General features: G+C 42.1%; 1 protein-coding gene across 2 annotated transcripts in view; it reads left to right on the top strand.

Annotated features, from left to right (window-relative positions):
- SCIN (scinderin) overlaps positions 1-24061 on the top strand; it is a gene marked incomplete at both ends in the record, with an annotated part of 68836 nt that extends 44775 nt beyond the window's left edge. The window contains 12 exons of one of the 2 annotated variants that reach the window (XM_080910032.1): positions 1768-1860; positions 4752-4884; positions 5361-5449; positions 7392-7607; positions 9591-9712; positions 10139-10229; positions 13541-13711; positions 17201-17378; positions 17629-17750; positions 22422-22499; positions 22936-22996; positions 23934-24061. In XM_080910032.1, coding sequence (XP_080766158.1) covers positions 1768-1860; positions 4752-4884; positions 5361-5449; positions 7392-7607; positions 9591-9712; positions 10139-10229; positions 13541-13711; positions 17201-17378; positions 17629-17750; positions 22422-22499; positions 22936-22996; positions 23934-24061 — 1482 coding nt within the window. The remainder of the gene's footprint in view (positions 1-1767; positions 1861-4751; positions 4885-5360; positions 5450-7391; positions 7608-9590; positions 9713-10138; positions 10230-13540; positions 13712-17200; positions 17379-17628; positions 17751-22421; positions 22500-22935; positions 22997-23933) is intronic. The other variant, XM_080910033.1, reaches the window with a different exon arrangement.
- Positions 24062-24440: the final 379 nt, after the last annotated feature.

The following is a 24440-nucleotide window of genomic DNA, read 5'->3' as shown; positions in this document are numbered from 1 at the left end:
TTCCAACCTTTTAGATTTTATAATAATTAAAGTGTTTTATTGCTCATTGTGTAAATGGACGATGTCAAGTTCCCAGAGCATTAGTCTCCAGGTGAATTTCCAGGCTTGAGATTGTACACATGCTCACAAGAGGTTTATGTATACTTGTATTACTTGACATTCAGTAATGGATATTTTCATGCAACATGAGTGTCACAGTTACTTTTCTTTTGCTGCAACAAAAACGCCATGATCAAGGAAACTTACTGGAGAGTGTATTTATCTGAGCTTATGGCTTCAGGATTAGAGTCTGTGATGGTGGAGTAAAGACACTGTGAGAGGAACAGCTGAGAGCTTACATCTTGTTAACCATTTATTCAATCTATATGAATACCTTCTGTCCCTTTAAAAAATTAAATTTAAATTGATATTATGACATATGATAATATGACAAGGTTCAAATGAATATTTTCCCAAGTAACATACCTGAACTTTTGGGTTGCATCACACATACAAAACATTGATAAATGTATTATCTATTCAGCTGATAAATACTTGTGAAGCATCAACTCTATCTCAGGTTTTATCCTGAAACTAGAACACCACGAAACGAAGTTTGACTGGTCCATGATAACAAACTGTATTTTTGTGGGAACTGGACTGAGGATGGGGGATGAGAAGTAACAGAGTCATGTGACCAATCCAGGGAAATCTGACTCCGGATGCCAATATCAGGGTGCATATCCGAGTTTATTGTGCAGTGTATAAGCTTATACTGTGTTGGAGCCAATCCCAAGCCCCTAAATCCTCTTCCAGTTGTATCTTGATATACTGTCACCATGACTCACTGAAAGCCTGCCTGATGAAGTTACTGAGAAGGAGGGGGCATCGTCACCTGTTCGGACTTCTGTGAAGATGAGGGAAGCAGCCACTGCCCTGGCCTACATTCCTTTTTGCTGTCCCACTGGGGTTCGGGGAGCCATCTTAGATCTAATGCCATGTAGGACAGATCAGGTCTCTGAGGAGTCGCAAGAGCCTGTGGTGCCTCCCTCTCCATCCCACCTTTTCTTTTACATCCCCAAGGTATTTGCGATTTATATATGGTGTCCATACCTACAGTGCCAGTTGTACCAGAGATGGTATAGTTTATCTCATACTTTGAGTTCCATTCAATTATGGCAGAAGCCTGAGGTGGCTGGCCATGGTTAGGGAGTGTGGATTGATGATTGTCAGCTAGCCTTCTTTTTATATACTCTTGGGACTGCCGCCTAGGGAATGTTGCTTGTTCACATCTAGACCTTCCTACCTCAGTGCCTCATGGTCGTGTTCTGGGCCCATCACCTAGGGGGTTCTAGCTAGCTTCTATCAAGTTGATGGTTTGGATTAATTAACCCTCATCTTATTTTACCTCAAAACAATTATTAGAAACTAGAGTATTTCTATAAGCACAAGGCCTCAGAAAAAGTCTTGTCTGCTATGGAATTGATCTGAAGAACTCATTTTATTTAATCGCTGTTAGCCTAAAAATAAGCAGGGGGCCCCTGAGTTTTCACATGGGCTTTCTTGAAAGTGCACATCAGCAGCAGGCACAGGATTTGTTTACTTCATGCCACCGGCATCTTTGACTCATGGGAAGAGGCCTGTGTTATAGAAATTGCTGAGAAATTCATGACTCTGCTACTTTAATTACATGAGTTTCATAATTGATATCTTTATAAAAGTAAGATGGTTCATCTTTGTTGTTTTTTAATTTCTGCACAATTTTTCCCCCTCTTCATCTTTTCCCAGGTTTTAGGGGGAAAGCCTGAGCTTCCTGATGGGGACAATGATGATGATGTCATAGCAGACATAAATAACAGGAAGATGGCGACGCTCTACATGGTGAGTTGTTGGGGTGGAATCCTGAGTTTGGCACTGGAGAGACTGTCTCTACTGTAGGAGGGCGCTCTCCTTTTCCCTGTAGAGAAGTGTACAGGTGATTTTTCTCATATATGTATTTAAATGATGTTCTTCTCATTAGTGATAACAAAGTTACTGCTGTAGCTTACATAGTATAGTTAGTCACCTGCTAGTTCCTTTTGTTTTGATATAGTACACCTGGTAAAAATGTTTCCTTTGTAGAATAAAACATTTTCTGAGCTTTTTCTTATAAATTCTTAATAAGACTGTGAAACCAAAGCCTTCATCTTCTTTAGAATATCCTTTTAGTACAAAAAGGGCTTTCTTTGTTCCAGGAAGGTGAACTCTCAGATCAGTCAGCTTGAAAGAAACAGGGTGGAACCAGCCTTGGGCCAGGCGCTGGTTAACCTATTGCCCAGTGGCTTCTGTGATGAATGACTGGGCAGGGCACATTCTTCTGAGGCTCTGTTTTCTGAAAGGAAGGAGGTGTAGAAAGACACAGGAGAAAGTGGTTTTGTTAAGTGATTATTCAAGTTCCTTCCAATGACAGAATTTTGAATCTACTCTTGTGAAAGCAACAAAAGTCACACAACACAACAGAGACTGAAGAAAAGACTCTCCAAAGTGTCTCTGTCTTACAACTTTCTTTTTTAAATTTATTTTTACACTCCAGACTTTACTCCCTTCCCAGTTCACCCTCCGATTGTTTCACATCCTATACCTCCCCCAACCCCTGTCTTTACTAGGATGACCTCACCCCGCCCACCCCACCAGAACTCCAAATTCCCTGGGGCCTCTGGTCTCTTGAGGGTTAGGTGCATCTTCTCTGACTGAACCCAGACCTGGCTGTCCTCTGTGTGTTAAGAGCCTCATATTAGCTGGTGTATACTCTCTGGTCGGTGATTCAGTGTCTGAGAGATATCAAGGGTCCAGGTTAATTGAGACTGCAGGTCCTTTTACAGGGTTGCCCTCCTCCTCAGCTTCCTCCAGCTTTTCCCTAATTCAACCACAGGTCTCGGAAGCTTCTGTTGGTTGGTTGGGTGCAAATATCTGCATCTGACTCTTTCAGCTGTTTGTTGGGTCTTTCAGGGGGCAGTCATGATAGGTCTCTTTTTGTGAGCACTCCATAGCCTCAGTAATGGTGTCAGGCCTTGGGGCTTCCCCTTGATCTGGATCCCCCTTTGGGCTTGTCGCTGTACCTTCTTTTCCTCAGACTCTTCTCTATTTCCATCCTTGCATTTCTTTCAGATAGGAACAATTGTAGGTCAGAGCTTCAACCCATCCCTCACTTGATACCCTTTCTGCTGGAGATGGGTTTTACAAGTTCCCATCCCCACTGTAGGTCATTTCATTTAGGGTCTTTCCCCCCTTGAGTCCTGAGGGAGGACTGTCACCTCCTAGGTCTCTCTCTCTCTCTCTTACAACTTTCTAAGAAAGTGATTTGGAGCAGTTAATATCTTCCTGCAAAACTTACTGACTTTTTTTTCAGCAGGAAGAAACTGTGTTTGGTGGCTTTTAAGGAACTTCTTCCTTCTTCTCCTCCTCTTCCTTCTCCTCTTTCTTCTCCTCCTCCTTTTCTTCTTTTGAGACATGGTCTCTCTATGATCTATACAGTCCTGGATATTCTATGTAGACCAGACTGACCTTGACTTTACAAAGATGGCTTCCTGAGTGCCAGGATCAAAGGCATGTACCTATCACACCTGGTTGCCTTTCGGGAACCAAGTTCATTGTTCTGAATGAGGATGGATTTGTGTAACATCCTTTTTATAATGAGGAAGTGGCTTCTTTTCTTCTTAGGTGATAAAGGAAAATATGATTATCATATCTGCTATATACTGATATTTTAACACGATCCATACAGAGATTATTAGCTAAATAGTTTGTGGCTTCATTACTCTTTTAACAGTCTAACAAATGTCATTTATTCCCACCATTGATGGGAAACTCCTTTTTCTCTTGGACAGCATTATGTATGAAAGTATTTCAACGCGGGAAAATGTTAATCTTAAACCATAGCTCCCTCTAGTGGAAATGTAGTATAGTGTAAAATTTGGGGTCAAAGAAGAGTGGGAAGCCAAATCACGGTGGGTACTTCCTAAGTATATGGAGTGTAAACTCCCCTTGTTGATACAAAACTTGGCTACTGATTGAAGTTGGCTATGGAGCCTTCATATTTAACAAATAAGCAATCATTCCCCTTGCAACCCCCAAGCTGACCTTTGAACACCAGTGCACTGAGATGGCTCATAAATATCACATTTGAGTTTGTACGACCACCTACAAAACTTCCTTAAAGGTTTATCTCCACTGTGACAGAAAACAATTGACCTTGATAGTTTTCTCAACATATAGCTGAATTTCTGGACTTAGCTTGAAAAGTATCTACAACCATCAACTATACTATACAGATAGATGCTTTCTCCATAAGGACCCAGTGACTGATGTTAGACAAATTTACACTCAGCCTTTTGTGTGCATATGATGAGTCTAGGATTGTCACCTGCTTGAAAAGTTTGCTCTAAATTTTAGAATAAATGATCATGGAACAAAGAACTCACAGAACGTAGTAAACACTAGTGTTGTAACCCTTCCACAGTACAATTATAACCATGGTTTTCTGATGTCTTAGATACAGTATCAAAGTTTAACTTTCCATTAGCAGTTTTTCTGCCTTTAGAGATCTTTCTACAAAAGTGTCTGGGGTACAATCAGGCCCAGGGATGCTTTGTCTCTGTCTTGGATCAGGTCTGCTATGCACGGCCAGGCTCATGTTCTCAGAGCTTTTGGTATACTCTCCCTACATCCGCAGAGTGTGTGACTCCTACCACAACGCAATTTTAGAACGGTTCTTCCCAAGTCTTTTCTGTTAGGTTTCAGATGCAAGTGGGTCCATGGAGGTGACTCTGGTAGCCAAAGAGAATCCGTTCTCCATGGCCATGTTGCTTTCTGAAGAATGCTTCATTTTGGACCATGGTGCTGCCAAACAAATTTTTGTATGGAAAGGTAAGAGATGCCATGTATACGGTTGCTGTATTTCTGATTTGATGCGCTCTTCCTGGGAGGTGAAAGAAAACATCCTTATTTTAAAGAAAAACCATCTCTCCTGAGAAACAGTCTGGGAATCGCTCACCTAAGATGCAGCTGGTGGTCAAATGTTTGGAACCATTCAGCAAGGGTTACGGAGCTAAGAAAGCGTCTGAGTACCAGAAATATACATTGTTAAATGGACTGTCAATCACTGCGACAGTCAATGTATGCAACGTGCCAGAGAGTTTTGTCACTCTCCCATTGCTTTATTCAAATTAAATCATTTTGTTACGCAAATGTTTCTTGATCATGTAGTCTATTCCCATTCGGGGACTAACCAGCTTGGGCCGTGCTTAGATTCTGAGAATATATGGGGTTTAGGCGTGCTCAGGGAGGTTTAGCCACATGCAGTGCAGTAATTCCCTTCTGTAATTATATATATCTTTCTTTAGGTAAAAATGCCAACCCACAGGAGAGGAAGACTGCCATGAAGACAGCAGAGGGGTTTCTACAGAAAATGAATTATTCTACCAATACTCAAGTATGTGTGAAAAGACGTCAGTGAAAGAACCATTAGAAATTTGACAGTCAGGAAGTCTCCACAAAACTCACTCAAAGGGGAGAGAGAGAGAGAGAGAGAGAGAGAGAGAGAGAGAGAGAGAGAGAGAGAGACAGAGAAAGAGACAGAGAGAGAGAGACAGAGAGAGACAGACAGAGAGAGAGAGACACAGAGAGAGACAGAGAGAGACAGAGAGAGAGAGACAGAGAGAGACAGAGAGAGAGACAGAGAGAGACAGAGAGAGAGACAGAGAGAGACAGAGAGAGAGAGAGGAGGGGGTGGTAATTCTCCTTTTGAGCATGCACCATCTTGTGTCATGTGTCCATAATAATCTTTTTGTGATCAAAGTTTTGCAGACAGTGGGACAGAGTATAGGGCTGCACAGAAGTGAGGATGTCCTTGGTAGAATGCTTGCCTAGAACGAATGAAGCACTGGACTCCGCCTCAAAGACTGCATAAAACTGGGTGTGTGCTGGTGCACACATGTAATCCCAGCACTTGGTATGTGCAAGCAGGGGGACCAGTTCGAGGCCATTCTCAGCAACCTAGAGTTTGAAGCCTGCTTGCATCACATGAAACACTGTCTTAAAAAATATGTATGACTTCCATAAAGACCACCAGCCTCTCTTCAGAGATGTATGACTATTATAAAGACCAGAGTAAGAGCATTATAATGTTTGGTTTTCTCCAGATCAAGCCAGTCAGTGACTAGCTACTCTTTTTCTCAGTGGATTTCTTATTTTATTGATGCCCTCCATAAATGTGTGTGTGTGTGTGTGTGTGTGTGTGTCTGTCTGTCTGTCTGTCTGTCTGTCTGTCTGTCTGTCCTGGCACAAATAACACAGTGGGATCATTTCTTCCTGGTCTCTTGTGACCCTAACATAGAGAAACATTTATGCAGTAGCAATATAGGAAACCTTTTACTCATCTTTATCATTCAAATTCAGCTGCAATGGCTTCAGCTCTGAGAAAAACTAGGCTGGATTGCAGTAGTTGCACAGTTATGAAGTTACAAGTGTAGTCATAGAAACGAGGACAGCATTGCCTTTTGATTTATTTATCTATGTTTTAATTTTTACACTCAAGATTTTATTCCCCTTCCTATCAACCTCCTACTGTCCCACATACCATACCTCCTCCCCACCCCCACCCCACCCCAGCCACCCCACCAGACCTCCCTACTCCCTGGGGCCTCCAGGCTCTTGAGGGTTAGGAGCATCTTCTCTGACTGAACACAGACTCTAGAGTCCTCTGCTGCATATGTGTTGGGGGCCTCATATCAGCTGGTGTGTGCTGTCTGGTTGGTGATCCAGTGTCTGAGAGATCTCAGGGGTCAGGTTAATTGAGATTGCTGGTCCTCTTACAGGGTCAGCCTCCTCCTCAGCTTCCTCCAGCTTTTCCCTAATTCAACCACGGGGATCAGCAGATTCTTCTGTTCATTGGTTGGGTGCAAATATCTGCCTCTGACTCTTTGAGCTGCTTGTTGGGTCTTTCTGAGGGCAGTCATGATAGTTTTGTTTTTGTGAGTGCTTCATAGCCTCAGTAATGGTGTCAGGCCTTGGGGCCTCCCCTTGAGCTGGATCCCTTTTTGGGCATGTCCCTGAACCTTCTTTTCCTCGGGCTTTTCTCCATTTCCATCCCTGCAGTTAGTGATTATCCTTTTGGGTCTGAGTTACCTCATTCAGGATGAGATTTTCTAGTTCCATCCATTTGCCTGCAAAACTCAGGATGGAGGGTAGTATTTTCATTAATTCATTCTTTCTCCTACTGTAGCTATTCTTGGTCTGTTACTTTTCCATTGGGGTGTGTGTGTGTGTGTGTGTGTGTGTGTGTGTGTGTGTTTGTGTGTGTATATATATATATATATATATATATATATATATATATATATATATATTTTTTTTTTTTTTTTTTTAAATTGCAGATTCAGGTTCTTCCGGAAGGCGGTGAAACACCAATTTTCAAACAGTTCTTCAAGGACTGGAAGGATAAAGACCAGAGTGACGGCTTTGGGAAGGTGTACGTCACAGAGAAAGTGGCTCAAGTAAAGCAGATTCCATTCGATGCATCAAAACTGCACAGTTCTCCACAGATGGCAGCCCAGCACAACATGGTGGACGATGGCTCTGGCGGGGTGGAGGTACCTTTTCATCTCTCTCTCTCTGTGTGTTTTCATCAGGTCTCTCTATGGTATCTGGGAAGGCAAATAAATAAGTTTAACTGCCTCGGTAAACTTTAAGCCTTTTAAGAAGGTGAGTTTTACTGAGTAAGAAAAGTGGCCTAAAACTGTATACCGAGTCATGGGAGTTACGGCTGGGGGATGCTGCTGGGCTTCAGGTTCATTTGTACAGTGGCTGTTGATTCTCCGTAAGGTGGTGGTCAGCACAGCGGCCTTTTTTGCCGGAAAAACTGTGTTGTATGGGGTTGTACTCAGAACATGCCAACTGCCATCCACTGCCTCCCTAACACAAGTCGGAAGCATTCATGAAGCAAAATGAGATAAAAGCTGAAGTTTCCTGAACATTCAACTTGCGTGTATTTATCATTTCAGTTTTGATCAAAATTGCTAAAACACTCCTAATGGTCTTAAACTCAAATCTCTTCAGATCCAGCTCACTCTCCAGTCATCTGATTTAGTGAGGACTGGTTGATAGTTTCCCTCCTCTGAAATATCTGCACGGCTCTCCAGCCTTCCCGAAGCTACTCTCCCTCTGGAAACCTCAGCGTTTGACCCTTGCTCTCCTCTTGACATCAGAAATATTCCCACTCTCCCATGCACTATTGTCCAACAGTTTCCATTCCAGTAGTAGTCCATTAGTCCAGCAGCAGGTACACCCTGTTCTGAGGAGCTGTCCCTCAGCATGGAAAAGGGCCTCCTTGGTGCATATAGGTGATGATTTATGTATCACACAATTGTTGTTCAAATTTATCACAGCATTGTTACCAAATGTATCACAGTCTGCTATTTATTTATGGATTTCTCCTAGGTCTTTCTTCAGTTCCTTGAGGACAAGAGTTAAATCCTTTCTCTCTATATTCCTAGGTTTTATCACAATGCTGGAACTAAGTATAACAATAATTTTAGGGAATAATTTTTCCTCTTCTCCGTGAACTGAAGTTTGATGCTAAGCTGCATAGCTGTGGGCATGTGGAACAAGTCCTTAGCATTCGGATGCTGCCATTAGATGGGGATCAACCTCCTGGTCTGCATCCCTCTCCTGCTTGGGTGTCCTCACTGCAGCTTAGCACAAGCAGCTTTGTAGAATGTACTCTGTGCAGACTGAGCTCCTCATCACCAACTGTGCCTGTGGTACAGGCTTAGGCTCTGGCCATAGCATCTCTGAGAAGGCATCCTGTGGCACTGCTAATACCTGGTGTCTGTGTTTAGGCTCTTGAGGTTGGTGAGGCTCTGTTGCTGAGCCCTTCACTCTCTAGAATGTCTGGTGAAGGGCTGCTTTGCCTTAGACACTCTGAATGGCTCACCCCATATTTCCAAGCCATATACTGATCTGCTTTCTCCCATCACCCACATGGGAGGAACTGTGCCATTTACAGGGACACAATGCAGTGCCTGGTGGCCTCTTGCTCACTGGCCACTTCACAAACGATGGAAAGTTTTTACTATAAAATTGAAGCATATTTCTGAGCCGAATTGTTATAGTTTTATTGTAGTAGTACCACTCTACATATTATTTTCATTAATTCATACACATGCATGCACATACACACATCAACAATATCAAATTTACTGGGCAAGATGAGACATGCCCATCTTCTTAGCACTTAGCAGACTAAGGCAGAAGGATCGCAAGTTCAAGATCAGCCTGGAATACATAGGGAAACCCTGTCTCAAAACAGAATAATGACAAATTTAAGAACAAAACCACCGACAACAACATTCTCAGAACTGATGAAATATTACGGAGGAAACAAAAGAGAGTGAAGATTTTTAAAAGTCAAGGAATTTGTTTACCCTCTTGCTTTTGCAGGATTAAAAATTGTTTAGAACAGTAACAGAAACATTGCTTGATAACAAATCTAAAGTGGAAGCATCCTATGGTTTATGAGCAGCATTTTAGGTCAGTGAACTTTTAACAGGTCATATCTATTCTGACTCTTTTAGATCTGGCGCGTAGAGAACAGTGGTAGGGTCCAGATTGACCCAAGCTCTTATGGCGAGTTCTATGGTGGTGACTGCTACATTATCCTCTATACTTATCCCAGAGGACAGATCATCTACACATGGTGAGTCTCCAGCGCCATGGGCCATGCACATACAAATGACAGTACTCTATGTGTCGTGAGGTGGAGCCATCCTTTGATTATCTGTACAACATGCAGATAGTACTCAGATTCTGTGCACTGTTGGGATGAATTTCCCCAAAATAGCAGGCATTAGATAGACACAGATTACTTAGTTACATAAGGAGCCAAGGCCCAGTTTGTTTAAAATGGAGATGAAAATGCCCAGTATCTACATTCCTAGAAATACACAGGGCAACCCAGGATTAGCGCTTACACGACAGCAGTAGTATGGATTGCTCTTGTCATGTGGAAGTTTTGGCTTTCTGTTAATACTTTACAGTATCAAGTCTCTTTTTTTGAAATGGCTGTATGAGACAGTATTAAAACTTGACTAGAAGCCAGTGTAATTTGCTTACATTCCTCTAGGCAAGGAGCAAATGCCACCAGAGACGAGCTGACCATGTCTGCGTTTCTGACTGTTCAGTTGGATCGGTCCCTTGGAGGGCAGGCTGTGCAGGTTGGTATACTTTACCTTCCCAGCTCGTGCACTTCCCCACTTTCCTAGCCCTCTTCTTGAAAGCTCACCTCCCACATTCAGAAGGCATCTTGGAATTTTTAAGTTGATTTCTTTTTATTTTGAAGTTCAAACATTTCATAACACACTAGTCATGTCAGATTCTGGAAAACAGGAAGCCACTGAAAATAGAATAAAAACATCAACAAACTAATAATTTAAGAGAGCAAGAAGAAAGCAGAGTCTCTTTTCTTTAGAATCCACCATATGCCACAGTTATTAGACATTTCCAAATGTGAACAGTTACAATAGACAGGCTTACGTGTTGATATGAGCACATCCTAAAACTGAGATCCTGTGAAAATGTTATGTTACAAAGCAAAGGAGAATTACAGTGGAAGACAGAACCCTAGTTGCTCATCAGCTGGCCTCAAGTTAGGGAGATGGTCTGGGATTACTGGGTGGTGCAAAACCCTCAACAGTGTCCTTAGGAGTCAACTAGGGAGAGGGCAGAGTGGGGAGTGATGTAGTGTGATGAAAACTCCATGGACCACTGCTGGTTTCAGGGGAGAAAGAGACCCCCCCCTCAAAGATAATATAGGCAACCTTGAGGAGCTGAAAGGGGAAGGAAAAGAGCACATCCTGGATGGAGTCCTTATATATCTTAGTTACTGTTCTATTGCTTGAAGAGACACCATGACCAAGGTGACTTCTAAAAAGGAAACAGTTAACTAGAGGTTTGCTTAGAGGTTCAAAGGGTGAGACCATGGCCATCAGGATGGAAGCATGGTAGCAGGAAGGCAGTCATGGAGTTGGAGCTAAGGGTTTACATCCTAACCCACTGGTAGTAGGCAGAGAGAGTGAGAGTGGACCTGGTATGGGCTTTTGTAAGCTCCAAGAGCCCCCTCCAACAAACCTTCTCTAAGGCCACAAGTCCTAATTCTTTCCACACAGTTCCGCTCACAGGAGACCAAGCCTTTAAAGATGTAAGCCTATGCGGGCTGGACCATTCTCATTCAAACCATCATGCTGCATTCGCCAGCTTCTATCCCAGTGGGTAAACTTGTAGACTTTAACTCGGTCACTAGATTAGGGTAATGACTCACTTCAAATTTATGTCCTATTGAGTTTATGATGATGAATTCATGTATGATAATTACTACAGTAGCAACAAGAAATCACAACAGGACAAAGCTTGTCAGTTATCCACAGCAGCAGTTGACTGTAAAACATAGGTAAAAACAGGATAATATTGTGTACACCATCAATCATAGAAAATCCTAAGTTATGGTTCATACGGGCAGGCTGAAATCAACCTTGACAGATACATAGAACCATATTTTCCCTCTTAGGGATAAGAATCTTGCTTGAAACAGAGACCACTGGCCAAAAGTGATGAAAGTACCAGGAAAGACAAAAGTGGGCAGGGAGAGGATAGAACAAAAGGAGAAAGAAAGGGAGCTCGAGGGGAAGGGAAAAGGGATGCGAAGGAAGAGAAGTGGGCTGAGGAAGAGGAGAAACGGATCCTGCATTTGGTATTTCTGAAAATGAAAAAAAGAACATGTTGAGAATGAATGAACCCAGTGTCAGAATCTCTCTCTCTCTCTCTCTCTCTTTCTCTCTCTCACACACACACACAAGACACATATACATACATACATAAACACACACTCTCACAATACACACATGTACACACATTCACAAGCATGCATACACACATATATACACACACTCACATCTACACACACATACATACACACATGCATATATACACATGTACACACATACACACACTCACACACATGCATATACATGTACACTCACACACATACACTCATACACACATGTTTACATGCACATGCAAACACACTTATACAACACACACACACACACACACACACACACACTTTGTTTCTATGAGGGGGACAGCCACTACTGTTTGACAACATGCACACAGTGTGGGTACTAGGTTGACATGTCTGCTGTGTGTAAGAGGCTGTTCCCAGTGACTTTTAGTGCCAACGTTCTTTCTTCAAGTCTGTTTTTCCTCTTATGCTGGAGCGTCTGCCACATTTCACAAGTATTATAAACAACTACAAGAAATGTGTGGTCTTTGCCTATTCATTTCCTTCCCTTCCATCCGCAGCATGTCTGTCTCCTCTTATCTGCAGGGTGACACTTGCCTGTTCCTTGGCCTCGAACCTAGCTAGAGATCTCTGTCTCTCTTTTCGGTTGGTACCACCTAGCTGTATTCTCTGGCTGGCTTGGGAGTTGACATTTCTTCCCTTGTACAAAGGGAAAAACCATATTCTAGACGGCTCAACTGTCCCGTTTGTGACAGTTCTGACTCAGCATCTCGTCACAGGGATGTGTCATCATAGCTGCCTCATGTCTGAAGTCAAGTGAGCTCAGGTTTTACACGGCATAAAAGATGTTTTGTTCTCAAACCTTTATCCATTCGAGGTTTGATTTTCAAGGGTAATAACTAAGCAGAAAGGCGAGTCAGATACTTTAGGACACAAGATTGGCAATGTGGAGGCTGAACTTGGTTTCTAGCTGGTTTCGTTCCATCTTGGTGTGAATTAATAGATACATAAAGCAAACTGTCTCTACATGGAAAGGGGCACATCAACCATGCTAATAAACTCAATTAATAAAATGGCTGGGTTCTTTAGGTGCATGTAGCTGCATTCCTAATCAAATATTTCATTCATTGGAATATAATTTATTAGCTGAGAAGAGATGTCACCTATGCCATACCAGCTTAAAGCTGTTCCTCACAAATAATTCAAAGTCTTCGAGAGCCACACACTGTGTTTCAAAATTTTACAGTTAATGAAGGTCTAGGAATTAGCCAGTTGAAACCTAGTTGACGAAATACTTGTTTCTTATTCAATCGCTAGATGGCAGTGGTTCGCAACAATTATCTTTAAACAGCCGAAGTTCTGCTTTTGGTGAAGCAACTCGGAATTAAGCAATTCTATCTACCCGTTTTCCACTCTAACCTCATTTTGGTTAAAGTACCGACCTTAACGAGTGCCTCACGTCAATTCATTCCCCTGTTTCGAGGGCTATGTAGCATATTAGCTGTTTTCAGTACTCGATCCTACCCGGTCCAAACTGTGCGGCTACCCCAGAAGATAAGTCTTAGCCCCTGCTCATCCATTTATGGTGTAATTGTTAAACCGTGTCTATGAGGTCAGTTATTTTCAGTATCCCCCAAGCCTCTATAATTGAGAATGCCCCCGATTTCCATTTGCCTGGCCTCTGGAAGCTCCGGCTCATACTTCTGTCTCCCTGCCCTCTGCACCCAGGTTCGTGTCTCTCAAGGCAAAGAGCCTGCTCACCTGCTGAGTTTGTTCAGAGACAAACCACTCATTATTTACAAGAATGGGACATCCAGGAAAGGAGGGCAGGCACCGGCTCCCCCTACACGCCTCTTTCAAGTCCGGAGGAACCTGGCGTCCATCACCAGAATCGTGGAGGTAAACTTTGCATTCCGTGAATATGCTCTGGGTGAACTTCCCAACATGCCTGGCCGTCAGCAACGCTAGCCTCTTCACACTGGCAACCATGTAAAACACTAGAAGGGACATTGACTGAGAGGGCAGCTCAGGGTTTTCAACTACACTGAACCCAGACACGTGAGCTTTGAGACAATCACTGCAGGTGAACTGGCAGGATCAGGAAGCAGCCACGGCCCTAGCTGGAAAGGTCTGAGCTAGAAAGATTGTGAGATGATCGTGAGACCTGGGGATATTTCAGAAAGGGGGCTTTTGTACAAGAATATCTGCCCACACTGGGGCAATCGGTTCCACCTCGAATTCTAGTCACCACTGAAATCCCGGCCCCTCCCGGGTCTGGAGCTGCTTCCAAACCCTTTTTAGGAGCGACTCAGCCCAGATCTGAAAACCCAACCAGTCTTGCCTCGATCTATTAGCAATCTCTGAGTCGCCTCCTGCCCCATGAAGACTGACTCTACCATGCCTCTCGGTGGAAGCTGTAATTCCTCAGTTTCCTTCCCCTGGGATTCCCTGGATGGGGGGTCCTTGCTCCCCCAGGCCTCTCGGATTTCTCTTTTCCTTTGGTTCATCCCTGCCTCTTCCTCAGCAGTACGGCCCCTTCCTCTGTGGTCCCTCCATCCACAGCCCTCTTCTGCTGTCCTCTGCCCTGTCACTGTGATGGCCGCAGCCATGGTCTCTATCATTTCTGTTCTGCTCTGTTTCTTTCAATAGCCTCCTCCTTCTCTCAGGGAGAAATACGTGTAATCACACAGATGTCACCACATCTGCATTCCTGCAGTTTCACCGGCTACAACTGTACATAGATTATCCTTTCCTCTCTGGTTATGAAATAATTTAAAAACATCAACGATGCGTATTTTTTAAAAAGAATTCATATATTAGTAACATACAAGAGTGATGAGATGTATCAATTAATATCAACATCACCCATAATATGTTTCATAGTAATTTGCTAACTTAGTTAATAAATACTTATTACATTGAATACAAAGGTATGGCTCTTATCTAAAGCCAAATTGTTCCAGTCCCCAGTCTACCCCTCTGCCCACAAAGTCCTCTCTGGTTTTGCTTATACTTTCTTTGGTTTCAGATCCCCTTGTATAGACTCACAGTTCTTCCAATACTCACCGTTCCTTCTGACTGCAGGCTGTAATTTCCTTTTCCCTCATACACATGACAAATTTATTCCTGTATCCTGGATCATTTACCAGGAGATGTGAAACCAGGAGATGCGCTTGAAAACAAATTCTGTAGAAACTGTCTTTTGCCTTCTCTTGGGTTTTCTCATTTCTGTCCCTCTGACAGCACAAATTCTTGAGTACCTAAATATGGCAAGCGGGGTAAAAGAGAACAGTGCTTTCAAAGGCCTCTTCTCTGTTCTTGTTTTTCTTAGCCAGCCACAGGCATTTGCCACAGTCAACTAATCCTGTGTATTGAGCATATTTTTCCCTTGAGGGAGCTGTCACCACATTCCTAGAGAGGTTTGATTGGGCTCAACTCTGCTTGGCCTCTAAGCATGGGAGTGTTCAAGGCCAAGGTGTGGTCATTTCATTTAAATTCAGCCTCCATATTGATCTTACCTCCAATACTCTAGGCACCGGTTCTCCTGTGTCCAATTGTAACTGTTTTTAAATCCATTAAGTTGACACTGGAGTTCTCATCTGTGGACACTCATCGATCACAGTGCCCTGCTGTTGAATTCCTGACCTTCTCCGCAGTTGAAGTGTTATTAGGACCTGTCATTAGTTGAACTCAGTGCATCACTGTTTCTTTGCATCATCCCCAGTCAACTTTCATCTGTTCACTTTCTCTCACGTCGGTTATGATGATTCTATGTGGCCTTCTGTCTGGTTTCCTGGCGAGCTGGTCTTCCTAAACACACAGTTCTCCTTCCCTAGGCTCACCCTAACCTGGGCACTAGCCTCTTGTTACTGTTCTTCATATTCCAGGATGCTTCTTCTGCAATTAAAAAAGATATAGATTGGAAGTCAGAAGTCCTGAAATCAGACCTGGTTACTGGCATTCATCACCATATTAAACGAACGGTGATTTCCTTGGCCTTGGTCCAGGAGGTCTCACTCCTGGTGAAAGAAGACAATTATAGCTTCCCTGAATTCTACTGATCCCCGGAGCTTGTCTTTTAAACTCCAAATGCCATCCCCTTTTCCTCTAATTTTCCTCTCCAGGGTCAGGCCCTTACAAACTGGCAAGACCCATTTCTCCAGAAACAGATGCCTTGATCTGGGCATCCAGTGAGGTAGGCTAAGCAGCTTCATGCCAGTTTTTTAAACATGTTCTTTCCCTGTAGTCTCAGGTTGGCCACACTCCTGTTTTCCTCACCGTCTTGGTTGCTCTGTCTTGGTCTGGCTTACTGGTTGTCCCTGGTCTCCCTGGGAATATCACAGTCAGTTCACAATTAATCAGAAAATCATGTCCTGCTACAGGACAGTGTGTCCAGAACAATTCTCACAATCTCACAATTCTCATGATTACACCAAACCACAGAATCCTAGGCTCATGATCACGAGCAGGCCAGAGACTTCAGAGGTCGTGAACCTGACGTCATTTCTTTGCTCTGTATGTTTGGTGAATCTCAGGGCTTTCTTAATTAATTAATACCACAAACACTCTCTTTAGTGGGAGAAAAAAAGTTGTTCAGGCATCAGATGTGGCTTGTCTTGTCCCTCTGTGATATCTCCAAATATTCTTTTTATCACTTTGTTAAGTCACCAGCTGGGTTGTTTTGGTTTGTCTGTTTTTTGTGAGTGTATGTCCCTGTGAGAATCTATCTACTATGTCGGTCTGCCATGTTTGGGAACTGCAAGAGGATGTTGGATCTCCTGGAGCTCTATGGAGTTAGAGCAGCTTACAGCTGCCTGATACAGGCGCTGGTGACCCAACTCAAGTCCTCCAGAAGAGCAGTGTGTGCTCTTACCACCGAGCTGTCACTTCAGCCTCCTGCCTTGTTTGTGAGATGGAGACTTCTTATTATCCTTCTGTTTCAGCCCCCACGTGGTGGGATTATAGGAGTGAACCTCCCGGTATCCTGGCCAAAACTCTCAATTCTTGACTGACTGACAGCTTGACTGTTTTAATTAATTCATTTTGAGAGACAATCTCTCTATATAATCTTTGCTGCCCTGAAACTTCTAGGTAGACCAGGCTGTCCTTAAATTCACAGAGATCTGGTTGTGTCTGCCCCTTGAATGCTGGGATTAAAGGCTTGGGATACTACACTCTGCCAAACTGGTGGCATTTTAGAGCTGTATTTTATTGTCTGAAAGCAACATCATGTGTCGTGGACCAAGGCATGCTTACTCAAGTGTTGCAGGCATTTATTACACCTGGGCCTTGAATTAATTTCCTGGGGTCAGGCAGAAAGCTCTGGATGGCCCCCCACAGCCTCAGTAGTAAATTTGAATCATTGTATTGCTTTCCCTCATGCCCTAGGTTGATGTTGCTGCAAATTCATTGAATTCTAATGACACTTTTGTCCTAAAACTGCCACGAGACAATGGCTTCATCTGGATAGGAAAAGGTGCTAGCCAGGAGGAGGAGAAAGGAGCAGAGTATGTGGCTAATGTCCTCAAGTGCAAAACTGCAAGAATTCAAGAAGGCAAGGAACCAGGTATGTGCTGTGGGCCCAAGGTCACCACTTTCATAGTCTAAATTGACTTCGTTCAATGAGCAACCATTTTCTAATCATTAAAGTTGTGTAAAGATGCTTCTTTTATTTGCAAGTGTTGATGGCATCTGGTATAATTTAGTTAGGATGAAATAATATTGCCATTGATGCTAAACCCTATGAAGATTAAACCTATATGTTAAACCTATATGCTCCTGAATATATACTGACTAACTCATTGTACATTCCATAGAGGAATTCTGGAACTCTCTTGGAGGGAGAGGAGACTACCAGACTTCACCATTGCTAGAAACACGGGCTGAAGACCATCCACCTCGGCTTTATGGCTGCTCCAACAAAACTGGAAGATTCATTGTAAGTGTCTTAAATAGAGAGAGCCTAATGTTAGGGAAGGCATTCTGTCCTGGCTGGGAGAACTTTTTGAGCCAGCCTTGAGTCCTGGTTTTGGCTTCTATGTACCCTGTGGGTGATAATCTTTACTCTGTACAGGTAGTTTAAGGCCCAACGATGTGACAGATGCAGAGACATGTAGAAAACTCTAAAGTAGTATATAAATCAAAATGCCCTTAAAAATATCTACTTCACATTTGTATTGGCATGTCGGCATGTCGTGTCTCTTTGTGAAATATGGATGGCTAGTTTGGCTCAATTAGTAATTAGATACTTTCTTGGGGGAGCACAGCCATCCTTTCTCATCTAAGTATAAACAAAAATACTGATTTCCCCCAGGCTGGTTGAATGAAAAACAAACAAACATTTCTCATCTAAGTATAAACAGAGAAATACTGATTTTCCCCCAGGCTGGTTGAATGAAAACAAACAAACAAACAAGAAGTATGGGAGCATTAAGGTCATTGAACAAGGATGCAGAAAACTTTGTGCTCCCCTGAAAAATTATCTACATCAAGAGTAATGGTTTGCTTTATAGTCCTTTACAATTCAGGCAATTCAAAGTAAATGTATTGTGTGACATCATTCCTAGGGACATGTGAATAACTCACCCCAGATAGGGAACCAATGACAGATCAATAATGGAAACTACTGAAGTCCAACTTGGTGAACCAATGAGTTTTATTAGTGTTACTTTTAGGAGCAGTAATAACTCAAAGGCAGCTGCATCATCAAACGCCATCTCCTTCCTACATGGGTGATATCTCATGAAAACTGGAAACTTGGAATTCACTGTACAACCTGCAGGCAGCTTAGTGGATTGGAAAATGTCTCTTCCAAGCATCTTGTCTTGGTCTGAGAGTGTCTCTCAGCAGTTCTTACAGCTTAGATATGCTTTGGAAGGGAGGTGCCTAATGTATCTAATCAGTTTCAGGACTTCCTGAAGCTTTCTAGTTGTATCTTTCATGGATTTAATGCATGATAGATTGTCATAATGAGATGGAATGTTTCATCCAAAGGAAATTGCTGCACAACAAAATCTTAGTTTAAGCTGTTGTAACACAAATGTGGCAGACTGGAGTGTTTGAACTGTAAACATGGCTTTCTCATATTCGGGGACTGAGCGGTCCAAGGCACCAGCATATCTGTTGTTTGGAGAGGGCCCTTCTAGCATCTTTACATAATCCAGTGAGCTGATATGTCTCTTCTTAGCACACTGCTGTTATCACTGGGCCCTATCCTTCTGACCTCAACCATCAGCCTCCACCTCCTGATTCTAAACATAAACATGCAGTCCATAATAGTACATGATTTTATACTGGGTTCTGAAATTTCATCCTGGGTTATAGTCATTTACCTGAACTTACTCAGAAAAGTTTAACCATCTCTGACATGCTAGACTTTTGTGTGAACTTAAGGGGAGATTCTTCTCATCCTGGTGAATAAAAACTTAATTTTCACTACACAAAACTTCAAGTGCTCACCAGACTCATTACTAGAAATAAAGTGCTAAAGGAACTGTCCATGTATAAAAACATACTTGGGGTTTACAAATGACTTGACCTGAAATTTTAAGATGTAATGATGGGAAGTGACAAATATTAACTGTTGGGACCACAGTTTCCCATCTACTGTAGAAAAGCCTTGAACTTGCTCTATTTTATGTTTATTATATGAAGTCTATCTTATTGATTACCAATATTACATCATATCCAAACAGCTTCTTTTTTGCATATGGTTCACTTATTTAAATAATTTGTTTTGTATGCTAATATTGCTATAAATTAGATTCTCAATTTAAATTTTTATTTTATAATTTATTTACATAAGTACTGTATTATTTCTATTTCTCTCCCCCATCCAATGCCATTCATGTTCTCCCCGAATGTTCTCAAATTCATGACCACTTCTTGGTACATGTACACTCACATTCACTCCGTATTAAGTTAATTTAGTGTTGTACATTTAGTTGTACATACGTGTATTATAGTTTGACGGCTTGAGATTGGATATGAAGGGGCTCATCCTTGGAGAAAACCAATTTTCCATCTCTCAGCAGCTATCGGTTTCCTGTCTCTCTTCATTTAGGGCTAAGGCCTTCTGAAATGCCCTCATTCAGGTTAGCATGTTGAATGGCATTGACCTTATTTAGGTCTCATTTAGGAAACCATATTGCTGAGATTTTATGGGTTCAGCTAAAAGACACTACTTAGAAGTTAGGGTTTAACAGTTTTCCAATGCAAGGGTATCTTGGCAATGAGGAGTCAAGGAATGCTACAATGTAACACCATGCAAGAAGCCTCACACAAGAGATTTATTGGGAGGAAACACATAATGACAGCCCCTGGGTCATGGGGCTGGGGGTTTAAGTCCTGAGGATCTTTAAATCCTATAAGGTACCACAGGGTCCTGGTCATCTGACTTTTTACAATCCTTCTGTCTTCTCTTTTGTGCTGTTCTCTGAGCCTTCAGTTTTTAGAGGTTGCATTGTAGATTAATGCTTTACATAGTCTCAGGAAGATATATTTCATAAAACAGGTGCTCTGGCTTCATTCCCATTTAGACTTTAAAACCATCTGTTGGTCTCTATTAGTTTTTGATTTTTTTTGCCTGCTTATGCTTATATTTTTTTATTATCAGAAATACACATTTCTTCTGTATTTACTCTCTCTTATGTACTATTTGGAACTTTCTTGCTCCTTTCACAGCTTAAGAAAACGAATTATTACCAATCTGTTTCTGATGTTACAGTAACCATCATGGATTTAAGCATATACACTAACATGGAACACAGGTTTTAGAAACAATCTTCTTACGTGACAGCACCTACTTGATGATGTCACATGCTGGATGGGTGACCATAGGCAGTTTCTTTTTTCTCTCTGTGTGACCATGCTCCTGTCTTTTAAAATGTGGACAATGTCAGTATTTACTTCCTTTGGTTGTTGTGTTAATGATTTGTGTAAAAAAAATAAAACAATACTGACCAGAGAAGTGATATTTACAGTTTTTGTCTTTTAAATGATCAGACGATTGGTAAATATTCTGAAAGATGGCAGTCCAGGAGTAGGGAGAGGGCTCAGTGGTTAGAAGGACATAATGATCTTGTCGATGACCCAAGTTCAGTTCCCAGCACACCTGTAGTCAGCTCACAGCCACTTGGATTTCAGGTGCAAAGAATCCAAGACACTCTCTTTTGGCTTTCCAGGACCTTATGCATCATGTGAACACACCCCTGACACATACATACATGCTTAAAGATAATCATTGCTGGTGACAAGTCCATCACCAGTTCTCTGAGGACAGCAGTGAGTGATGAGGAACAGAGTCAGTGATCGTGGACAACACTTTTTTATCTTTGCAGTTGTTTATAACTCTGTTATTCTAAGGTCAAATGTCACTGGCTTTTGGTAGTTAATTTCTGGTATCAGCATTAGGGTATTAAGAAGAAAAAAAGCTTAATTACACATACACATTTTGGTCAGGCCTGACCACCTGTCTCATAAGCTCCATGAATGTTCATTCATACTTACATACATACACATATACCTACATGCATATATGCATATACATACATGTAGACAAACAGACATGTACTTATTATATACATTTGGATGGGTGGGGCAGAGTCCCTCCAAGATACCACTTTATTTTCTTTTCTCTGGCCTTTTAAATACCTTCTTAGACAAAAGATTTTTAGAGAATTACCACATGGATAAAATGTCGCACAAAAGGGGATTTACAGAGGATGTTGATAGTAAGTTCAGCTCACTTGCCTTTAGCATTTCCTCTATTGCTTCTGACAAATCTTTAAAACAAAATGACAAAATCTCCTGAGGGCACAGCAAGCATGTAAGCCGGCGAGGCTGCCTGGTTAGGTTGTTCTAGTCTGGAGCTTCTGCCTATGTTCCCATGACAGTCAGGAACACAGGAAATCTCTGATAAGTCAGGTTTGTTAATATGAACTCGCAGAGCCAAGGTCTATGCCATCCTCGTCAAACCTCCCTAAGAATCAGGAAGAACTGCAGTAATCTCTAAAACGTTTGAGCTTTGGCTTAATATGGTCTTACAATATTAATTGTAATTAATATGTAATTATGGTCTTAATTGGTAATGCAATAACTCAATTACCATCTAATGGCAGAAAACAAAATTTATTTCATTAGCAATAAAAACAATGAAAACTTGCAAATATAATAATATGCTCCTTTATTAAATTTGCTGGTTAGAATAACCAGATCAACTGACTCTTAACTAAAATAGTGTTGACTTATAAAAGAAAGATAATTCCATACCCAGACCATTCTATCAAATGTCTTGAGACTAAGCAGGCAGGAAAATCCAAGAAGTTTTTGTCATGGAAAACTACAGGTGCAGGGGAGCTGTGTTCACAGTGACTGTACATGTGCCCTAAATGTGTTCAGATTCTATGCTTATATTAACTGGTATCCTTGTGGGACCGTACCATCACTTTGTAATACTCAATAATATAGATAAATCTGTTCACCCTAAACTAAGAAAAAAACGACGAATCAAGGCGTTTGCTGCCATCCAAAGTACTAGACAGCACCTGTCCCCAGTGTCATAAATTCCCTTGCTGTATTGTTTGGCCATAAAGTTCTTCAAACGTTTCAGATCGAAGAAGTTCCGGGAGAGTTCACCCAGGATGACTTGGCAGAAGATGATGTCATGCTACTTGATGCGTGGGAACAGGTACAGCTATATTTTGTCAATAACAGGAGGCTGTTGGGAACTGACAGTACTTGCTGTGAGAAATGGCCATTCAAATAATAAATAGGTCTAGGCTGTGCTCGGCTGACCTCAAGAGACCGGAGACGGAGACGACTGCCATGCAGGCTTAGAAGATGGGTGTAAAAGCAGTCAGGAAGCTGTTGATCTTGTGAGAGAAAGCAAGCAAGCTCCCTCGGTAACACCAATACCCCTTGCAAACGGTGTGAACTGTAGTCAGAGAGGCTGGGTGTAAATACAAGGGTCTCCTGCTGAGAGGGAGCCTTGAGAAAGCCACAGGGTTTCCACATGCCTCACCTTCACCCACTTCCTGTGTGGGGTGAAGGTGGCTGTGTGGGCGGAGCCCTAGGCCGCCATTCATATTCAGCGCTTGCTCTCCTTGCGTTTTTTTTTTTTCCAGATCTTTATTTGGATTGGCAAAGATGCCAATGAAGTTGAGAAAAGGGAGTCAGTGAAATCTGGTAAGTTATCCAGGACGACTGTAGCTACACCTCAGCAGCTGTATCCCGGTCCGGCTATCCTTTCTTAGCCTATCTTCCAAAAGTACACATTGAATTTTAGATGTCCAACTGTCTGTCAGAACTTGAATAATGCTGTCTTTAAAGTGAAAGAGTTTAATGATACAAGAAATTGGTTCTTTTGCCTAACTTGAGTCTTTATAAAATTCACAATATGCTTATTTTTGAAAGTGTTTGGTCATTCTGTCCTCTTTAGCATGGGTTTCTCTCTCTCTTTTTTAATTTCCTTTTTTTTATTGGATAGTTTATGTATTTACATTTCAAATGTTATCCCCTTTCCCAGCTCCCCTCTCTCCCATTCCCCTCCCCCCTGCTTCTCTGAGGGTGCTCCCTGTCCCACCCACCCATCCCCACCTTAACACCCTGGCATTCCCCTACACCGGGGGAAACCGTCACAGGATCTGGGGCCTCTCCGCCTATCGATGCCAGATAAGGCCATCCTCTGCTGCACATGCGGCTGGAGCCATGGTTCACTCCATGTGCACTCTTTGGTTGGTGGTTTAGTCCCTGGGAGCTCTGGGGGGTCTGGTTGATTGATAGTGTTGTTCTTCCCATGGGGTTGCAAACCCTTCAGCTCCTCAGTCCTTTCTCTAACTTCTCCATTGGGGTCCCTGTTAGCACAGGTTTCTATTTACTGAAGTGTCACAATAATTATATCATGAGGATAATTCCATAAAGTCTGGAGCTCTTTCTGGCAACAGTGACACTTTTTAACATTACTTTCTGTGGCAAGTGAGAGAAAAACCTGGAGACTGTTATACTTGGCTACTTGGAGCAAAGAATTTCATTTTCTACATGTATGAAAGAATTTCCCATTGTATATTTATTTCAGCTTAAATGAAACTAGCTGAACCTTTTTTATCTTTTCAATTCTTTTTAGCCAAAATGTACATTGAGACAGACCCTTCTGGAAGAGACAAGAGGACACCAATTGTCATCATAAAACAAGGCCATGAGCCCCCCACATTCACAGGCTGGTTTCTGGGCTGGGATTCTAGCAGGTGGTAAACTGAGTTTCAAAAAAAAAAAAAAAAAAAAAAAAAAAACCCAGCAAATATTCTGGCTGCATCCGAGCAGCTGCCCTTCTTTGTTGTTGGGGATTTGTTTACTTTTTGTTATTGGCTTTTGAAGATAAACTCCTGCCAAATGGATATGGATACATATATTACTGACTAATATGCTCCTCTTCTCCTTTTTAAAAAGGAATTGTTGTATGCTACTGTATTGAAATAACTTAAAGCAAACATTTGTTTTGGATCAATGTTGAAATCTAGGGGAATTTCTGAGGAAGGAATTTTATACTTCAGCAGCTGCTAGCCAAACTTGTCTTTATACAGCAGAGAAGAAAGCCACAGTGCTTCTAAGCATTTCCCCTTTGGCTATTCTG

This window comes from Micromys minutus (assembly GCF_963924665.1).
Source record: "Micromys minutus genome assembly, chromosome: 1".
NCBI lineage: Eukaryota > Metazoa > Chordata > Mammalia > Rodentia > Muridae > Micromys > Micromys minutus.
Note: the sequence above shows the minus strand (reverse complement) of the source record. Positions and strands in the feature narration are given on the sequence as shown.